The 9,060-nt window shown below is 41.0% G+C and overlaps 1 protein-coding gene across 1 annotated transcript in view; it reads right to left on the reverse strand.

Annotated features, from left to right (window-relative positions):
• Nucleotides 1–9,060, reverse strand: part of LOC118334938 (cadherin-6-like) — a 90,353-nt gene that overhangs the window by 58,079 nt on the left and 23,214 nt on the right. Inside the window, exon 2 of the mRNA XM_035671041.1 lies at nt 1,134–1,479. Coding sequence (XP_035526934.1) covers nt 1,134–1,355 — 222 coding nt within the window. The 5' untranslated portion in view covers nt 1,356–1,479. The remainder of the gene's footprint in view (nt 1–1,133; nt 1,480–9,060) is intronic.

The following is a 9,060-nucleotide window of genomic DNA, read 5'->3' on the forward strand; positions in this document are numbered from 1 at the left end:
GAGGACAAAATGTTCACTTGCTGTAATAAATCCCACTCACTGACAGGTGGTATGATAACCAGATAATCAGAGTTATTCACTTCACCAGTCAGTGCTCATGATGTTATGGCTGATTGGCGTATATATGGCTTTTTAAAGTTAATTATTTTCCATGTGTTCTACCATTTGGTGTTAGGCAGCTAGCAAACAGTTTCTATATCAGGACCAAAACAACCAAACAGTGCCACCCTGGACTTGTCACTATGAGCAACACTCTGTACCTACTGTTAATATAACAATATTGATTTGTGTGGCTGCAAGTGATAGCTACAGGATTATGCCAGTGCTAATGCTAAAGCATAGTGTACTAGTGGTACAAGTAGGGAAGAGTCATAAAGTCTCATTAATGACTCAGTAATGGCAGTTACACAGCAATATCTACCTAAAGTTTGCTAATGATAGCTAACATTAGCCACAGTAATATATATGTCATCGACATATAAAAGATGGACATTGCGTTTCCACTTCCTGCCACTGTCGGGTTTGGCGCCAGGGTATGGAGATCCCTTCTATATGCCTGAGCAGGGCTCAGGTGTCAATTCCGACATGAAAGCCACTTTTATAGTTTCAAAACACTTAAACCAAACTTATCAGAGAAATGAACACTTGAACATACATCAGTGTGAACTACCTAAATTGACAGAAACCATATGTATTTCGATAAATAATACAAGATTTACTTGATATGTGTTTTGACATTTAAGTTTGACCCATGTCCCATCTGCTAACATGGATGCAGGCTTTATGACCTATACATTTTCCTTATGAATTCATTTGTGAGGTTGCATAATCTCAAAACAGTGTGTTTTTGTGTGTAAATCTTCATGTGTAAACTATATTGAATAGTAGATGATGTGTGATTTTTCATTTTTTCATGAGCTGATTTAATTCATTATGCTCGCAGGCACAGAAGTCATGTGCAAAATGGGTAAAGAGTGATAAACTTTAGCATAAATGCATATTAATAAAGCCTGCAATTTAGGAAAGAAGAATAAACTGATGAGAGTCTTTGCAACTAATCAGGGGATTTATGTGATGCAATGTTGGATATTTCAATGTGACCAGAAACTGGGAGGCAGTGGCACAGCTCTTACCTTGCCAATGTACTGGTAGTCACTGCCTGTGTATTCCTCCTGCAGGAAAAACTGGTTCCACATCCAGCCTCGTCTCACTCGCTTGAGCAACTTCTCTCCTCTGATCGCTGCTTCGGCTCCCTCTCCGTCTACTGCCTCTATCCTCCGTCCACTCAAAGACAACGCATCCAGGGACAGGCCCAGACAGAGAACACATGCAACAGCTAGAATGATAGTCCTCATTTTTTCTGAAGGAGGTGTCAGACAGGGGTCACAAATGTTTTATCTTCCCAGCTGGATCACCTTGAGTTGGGAGATGAGTCCATCAGTCATAGTCCTTCAGGTTTTGACTGACTGGGTAAAGGAGCTGTTAAAGAAGCAGAGAAACAGCAATGAGCACATAGCTGGGCTAAACTGAGGTCCAAATTGAATAAAAGGGCAGTTTATGGATTTCTTGGCACATGAACTGCTTGATGTAGGAGTGTGGAATTTTAACCTTATTGATTCAGAAATGTATGTAAATCAAGTTAAACAGAAAGATGACTGGAGAAACAAACAGCTGCAGCACAGCGTTCTACATCTTTGGATTTACTAACCCTTTGCAACTCATGTTTGATGTATTTTAAGAAGATCTGTGGAAAGAGCATCAGACAGGTGCACCAAACTTGTGTGCACTTGTAGTGAAATGATCACACACCTTCTCCTCATGCATATGAATGTAAAGGAGGATTGTACTAATAACAGGCGCAGACATGATAAGTGTAGCTGATTGCACATTCAGCATTCACAAGACTTAGTTTAAACAAGAGAAAGTGATAACATTGAAGTCAACTTTTAGTCAAAACTTACTGATACTCAACAATAAAAGACACGTTTAGAACAGTTGGTCTGTCAGCCGCTCCCAGGACCAGGATCAATACATAGCCATGGCAGTCTGCGGGTCTGGTCGGCTTCAGATGGTTGATTAACAGATATTTCTGCAGGTTGGGAATTGGCTCTTGTAACGTATGGGGTGGGTGGTCTTAAAAAACCCTGATCCTCTTATTTATTGGGGGGAAATACATACATTTTTAAACTTTCTGATAGTCCTCCACTAACATTTTTACCCTGTCTCATCAACAAAGACAAAACATACATTTTGTCATAGTTTTTATTATCAAAGGTCTGTTTTTAGCTCGTCATCATCTTGGTCGTCTTCTCTTGGTCATGGAAAAAAGATTGTTTATGTTAACCAAATTAGCATTGTTTCACCTAAAAAAAATAACTTGACACTGGTCTATATCCATTGTATTTCTGAGGTTGCACTGACTGTAGGGCATGTGGCTTAAAAATAAAATCTACATTTTTTCTCACCACACCTGACTTGATTCAAATCAAATTTTTTTCTGGAGATGTTTGATGCAGTTACACTTTCTTTCACTGTAAGTCCAATGGCTTCCAGTCGTTTGCTGTTTTTCCACCACTCTCAAGCTACCATCAATGAAACACTTCATGCAAATGCTTTAAATTAAAGGCCAACTAGGAATTGTGCCCTTTTGAGTAGCTGGAAGACCTTTGAATGTGTAATAGCCATGCAGGAAGTGTATACTGATGGAATTAGTTGTTGAAATGTTATAAATGTATAAAGACAGCATGGAGAACGTGTTAAGTTTGCATTAACAGCAACCAGCTTCAACAGCAAGTTAAAATGGAAGCAGATCAGAAAACAGAAATGCACACAGAATTCTCGAGAGAGTTCTCAAAATCTCATAAACCAACCCAACAATTTTTACACGCACATAAAGCCAAGCTGGATCTCTTTTTTCCCTGTCAACACTGAATATTCTTATTTAGCACGCTTTTTTGCCTGGCACAAAGAGGTGAGAGTGCCAGGCTGTACAGTCATTAGTAACACACGGAGAATGATGTTTAACAAAAGCAATGGAGTCAGGCTATTGTTTCACATGGACACAAAAGGCAGAACTCCACTGAGAAGGCTACAGTGAGGCTGCAGAGACACAGAGCACTACTGGGAACATACTGACAAGGTAATCTTCACCATCTACCACTAGCACAGGCATTCATCAAGTGTTCACACAATGAGAGCAGTGAACTGTTCACAAATGAATGCACTTTCACTGATGTTACCTGTAATGATGAACGCAATACTAAATGCCTCTATTTTCTGTCTCAGGAACTAAAACTCATTCAGTTTGTCCTTCACATCCATCTCTCCTCATTAGCTGAGTTTAAGACCTTAAAGTCTTGAAAGCTGCACTAATTGATATGTTGCTTACTGACAATGGATCAAATGACAGTGTCAAAGTGAATGGGGGGTGCTTAGTGATGACCCCATCGAAATTTATCATCAACTCTGCAGCTCTTCCCAGCTCTATGAAGCACTTACTTCCAGCTAAAAAGCTCAGATAAACGCACTACCTGTCCAGCACCAATCAGCACACAGGAGTTAGCCACTAACTGGGGAACCAAGGGGGGCATTTAGCAGCTTTTTTGTAGCTTTGAAGCACAAGTTCTAGAGTAACAGAGTTACCAGGAATGTGGTTTTTGGCTCAGAAACTGCTTCATGATTAAATTATGAGTGTATATTTTTTTAATTTACTTCAAAAGCCATTGATACATTTCATTTGGTTTGGATTCAGCCCAGGTTCAAATCTTGATTTTTACTGACTTAATCCTCATCGGTTCAACCAGCCAGAAAGGTTTATGCCTCATTTACACAATGTTTCTCTCATTCTCTTTCATCTCTCCTTCATGACAAAGCGTTTAAATAAATTTAGGCTTATCCTCTTCTTGGTTTCCTCCTCTCCTTGTGATTCATGACTGACGTGGATGTAAATGTAACACCAAGAGAACAGAGCTTTGCCATCAAGTACCCGTACAGATCTGTTCACAGGAAATAACGTGTCATCATAGCACTGTTGTGAACTGCTTGTCTGTAGTTGTACGGATTACAGAATGGCTTTACACCAGTGGTTCAGGTTTATGTTAATGTTCAACAACACAGAGCGAGCACATCTTCCTCTCTCTCTGCATGCATCATTTCAGGGAGACACATACACGCTGCCCTCAAAAATCAGACTGACCACTAACTTAGTGGTTGTAGCCTCTGAAAAAACACACTTCCCAAAAACTGCCTTTGTGCACTTAAAAACTGCACCAGATCAATAAATCCATACGCATTCACGTTGAAGGATCTGGGAGGAACGCTTACACAGCAATTACGAAGCTGAAAGGATATGTGCTTTTATCTTCCCACACAGAGCTCTGTCAGTGTCTTACCGCAACAAGCAGAAATAATGTTCTTTTTTATCTGAGCTACTTTCCATACAAATGTAGCCCATTTCATTGTGTCGACACGGTATGGCAACACTTTGTTCACACCAGATCAATGTCACATTTTTTCAGATTGGGAGAGACTTTTTGGACAACAAGGAGCAGGGAAGTGCTTTTTTGAGGCTGCTCATCGAGGGAAAGCAGACGCGATCATGAGCCCACTGATTAAAATGACTAAGTGACTAATCAACTAATTGCGCTCATTGTGCACTGGCCTTGCAGAGCTTGATTTGGAGGATAATCCACCAGATCAGTTCACATTTTCAGCACTAGGGTGCAGCCCTGATATGCAACAGTGCTTTCAGCCATCACAACATGAAGCAGTGCACCCTTTTCTGATAAAGTATACATCGAAATGATTCTCATATTCTGCATTGTAAAGAAAATGTTTAGTTAATATTGATGTTACTGATGTGCATTGTCACTCATTCTTTCCTTGTCCCTATCTCGCTCTGCCTCTCCCTGCCTGTGCTGCATTAGAGTCATTAAGTTTTATGAAAAGGCTTTAATTGAATCAGGTGAAGAACACACAGGAGACTGATTGATTCAGACTGGACGCCCTCCCTCAGTTTTTAACGAGCCACGGCGCTCCATTATCGAGGCTGGAGCCTACAAGTTTTCCAGTTCAAAGGGATCCCCCAGCTGTCGCCTGGTTATTCTAGTGTATTTCTGAGTGTGTGAAGCCACCAAAATGCTCTTAAGGGCCAGTGTGTAACATTTAACATTTACTGGCAGAAATGGAATGTTTTCCTTGGTGTATAATCACCTGAAAATAAGAATCGTTGCGTTTTCGTCACCTTAGAATGAAGCCTTTATATAAAGTAGATGAGAAGGAAACAGGATGTCTCACTCGCTTCTTCCATTATCAGCTCGGGAAAGAAAACAATGTGTTTAACCCTAATTAACACTTCTTAAAATAAGATTTAACGTCTTCTGAATGCAGTCTGATGAAGTATGTGATATTGTGACTGTACATGACATCTATAAGCATGTGTGAGACATACTGTACATGGACCGTGTGTAGCGACAACAGGCGCAGTATTCAGAGAACTGAGCTAACTGAAAACTGAAGTTTTAATAAAAAAGTTACATTGTAACCAGTGTTGGGCAGTTCCTCACTACTAGGTAGGATATTACAATAACATTACAGTTAACCTCCCTAAAAAATGTAATGTTGGCCCCTCCCTCCCTTTTGAAAACAAAACTGGATTTTAATCTTTGTTAGTCTGACATTTGGGGAGAAAGGACACAATTACCCAACACTGATGGTAACACATTGTTTTTTCCAGTACTATTAATTAAAGTAGCTAACAAGTGAGACATCCTGTTTCCTTCTTACCTCTGTTGAGAGTTCTCTCTGTACTGTCAGGTGCTCTTCTACAGCATATGAGGAAGCAGGTTCCTTTATAGACTCAATTCTGTAACAACTTACAGAAGCGCAACTCCTGCCCATACACTGTATAATTACAAAGCTGTTGTGAAACTCAGTGTGGTCGGCTCTGCCCGTCGCCATCTTGGCAGTCCTGACTCAGCTGGCTAGTGTATAGTAACCTGAAAAAGATTCTTAGAATGAGACATTTTTATCTACAGAGGGAGCAGGTTGCCTTCCGTGACGTCCACCATGTTGAACCACTATATTTCTACAGTAGCCCAGAAGGGACAAACCCAACACTGGCTTCTTCGATAGTTTTATGGCACTGACTGAATGCTTCAATACTATACGAGTATCAAAAATTTGTTTTACTTACAGCTATCTTCATTAAATTTGAGTTAGGCTCCCAGCCCTAGGCTCTAGATATGGGCCTTTGGCCAACAAACCGTAGTTTCTCCTACATGCTTGGAACGCAAGGGTGAGACGAGGGGGTTGTGATCTGCAATTACACTGCTAGATGCCACTAAATCCTACACACTGCACTGATGTACTGGCCTACGTCCAAGCCTGCACCAAAATAAGAAGATCCCAGCAACAAAATCACAGAAGATCACATCTGCTAAGAATTCTTTTTCAACTCAGTCCTTTTTGTTGTATTAACGTAATTCACCGGTGACAGCCACCTATGACACTTCTCTTTCCTGTATCTTGTTTTTCTTGTGTACAGGGTATTTGTGTATTTTCAGCAGCTGAACAACAGATGCCTGCATCTGGAACGCCTGAAAGGAAACCCTTGACTACTGTCAGATGCTTTTATCAAGATATTTTTCCATCACAAAGCAGTTAGAGGTCTTCAAGGGAAAATGAAAATTTCAACCATTGTAACTCACCACTGTTGCACTGTTAAGTTTGGTAACCCATCACGCTGTCGTTGTTTTTTCTTTTCCCTGAATAAATAAGCTGACATGCCTGACCTTGTTGTGAAGTATTCATGCTTATACAATTAGTGGAAAATATTCCACATGAACAATAATGCACAGAAGTAAAGACTGCACGCTGGATATGGGAGCAGCTCCACCAAAAGATCTGATTATATCCTGCAACAGTGCTCATTTACTGATTGTGTGTGATAATCAGACTAGATTGGAACATATCAAATACTCTGCTATGTTTCCTCTTTTATCCAGAGAAGCTTTTAAACATATTGACAGGGTGCTGTTGCACAAATATTAATGGAACTCTTGACAGTCGATTAAATCTATCAGCGGTTGATCTTGAGCACCATCTGCTCAAAGGGCTTAACTGTACAAATGCAGGCAGACTGATACTACAGTCATTAGTCACGACAGTGTTCAGGCCGTCTTTCTGGCCAAGAGCACAGGGTTGGGGTGGTTTAATGAGTAAATATTAGGTTTTTAAAAGTTTCATTTCGATAAGAAAAAAAAAAGCGTGTTAAATAATGCTTGGCTTAAATTATGTTGAACTTGACCATGAGCTGTGACCTTCACGAGGCTGCATGCTGACATGATCTCACATTCAGAACAGTTGCGTGAATGAAAGGAGCCTTTCTGTGAGGTCTGACCTGAGGGTGCTCCGATTGATCGACCGCCGATGGTAACAGGTAGATATTAGCTTGGAACAGATTGACTGGCGGCCTCTATGAAAGAAAAATCCAAAACATGAGTGTGTCTGTTGTGCAACTTACATCTCATAACTCATAAAACCTACTGCTGACCAAGAATAGCCTGTATGATCCAGGGAGAGAGAGGCAAAAAGAGGTAAGGCAGGGTGGGCCAGCCTGTGTGTGTGAGACAAAGGTGTGGGGAGGAGAGATGATAAAAAAAAGATTGAAGTAGTTTGTGAGTGAGTAAACACCAAAACACTAAAATAAGGGGGGAGAATTATGTAGAATTAAAATGGTAATTGGTTGTTTTCATTACCCGGTGGATTCGTCAGTCCCATTAGGAGCACTAGGAGGAGCCAGAGGAACCTGATTTTTGTGCTACTGTCAGGATATAGTGAAAGTTTCAACTCATATGATAAAACGTTACTTTTATCAAAGTTACCTACTGCAGATTTAAGTTGTTAGGAATGATTAAATAAATAAGGCTACATGATTTGAATAATACAAGATGGCGCCTCAAACGTGCACGTTGTTTTTTCTTGTTTTGTCTTAGATCTTTCTATCTTTATTTATATTAAAAAGGTTATTTTGAAAGTCTAACCAGACGTTACATATTTATTATTGCTAACTTGACCGTCCAGAGATGGCACAAGAGGGGTCATATTTTGAAGTGGCATTTGAAGGAACATGCTGGTTTTTTTTCAAGCATGGCTTAAGTTAGTCTGTGGGCCTAAAACTGGGGTTCATAGCCAAAAAAGGTTGGTAACCTCTGGTTGAGGCCTTCGTTCTCCGTAAGTGTATTCAAACGCTGATTGTGTCAGACTACCTGCTATACTACATGAATGGTTAAGGGAGAGATCTTAGGATTCCAGAACAAGTGCTCCATTTTGCCGGCCAAGGCAACCAAGCGACGGATGCGTTTGTCTAATCTGGTGTAGGACGTGGAGCAGTCTGAGTGAAAGAGAGAACTGTCAATCCCAATTCTACAACCTACTTTAAATGACATCTGTCCGAGACAAACGCCTAATGGGCCTTTCCACAACATGGAGGCACGCAGAAAAATACAACAGCGTCCGCATGATTAGCTGCAGTTCAAGTAGAGCACAGAAACAGGCTTTTCAATGATGTTACGTTGAGACTGTAGCCAGCTGCAGGACAGCTCCACACATCGCACAAAAGGCTCCACAGGCTGCAGCAAACACAATGCAGCTAGAATTCTGTGGCCTTTTCAGCTAAACAGGCATGTAACTAGGTGGCCTGTATGAGTTGATATGCCCAAAACTGTGGTGAGACTGTTATTAAAGCAGCCATACAACAGTGTCACCCAGTTTAGAACAGCAGCACAGGCCAACGTGATATTTCCTCTCCACTCTCCCCTCCTTTGTCTTTACAAACAGTGATTAATGGTCATGACCTTCAGGTGACAATCACAGCTCCTCTCCTCCTCTGTCGCCTCCATCTCCTGCTTCTCCTGATGCATGGCTGTGTGTGTGTGTGTGTGTGTGTGTGTTGCCACCTTGCAGACAGCCACTGAGACCTCTGACAACTCCCAGAAGACCAATTAGAGGTGAAAAAAGGAGAATGTCAGCCACCGAGCAGCTTCTGTGTGTGTGTGTGTG

Source organism: Morone saxatilis, unplaced genomic scaffold, assembly GCF_004916995.1.
Source record: "Morone saxatilis isolate NCDOM2014 unplaced genomic scaffold, NCSU_SB_2.0 Contig23, whole genome shotgun sequence".
Taxonomy (NCBI): domain Eukaryota; kingdom Metazoa; phylum Chordata; class Actinopteri; family Moronidae; genus Morone; species Morone saxatilis.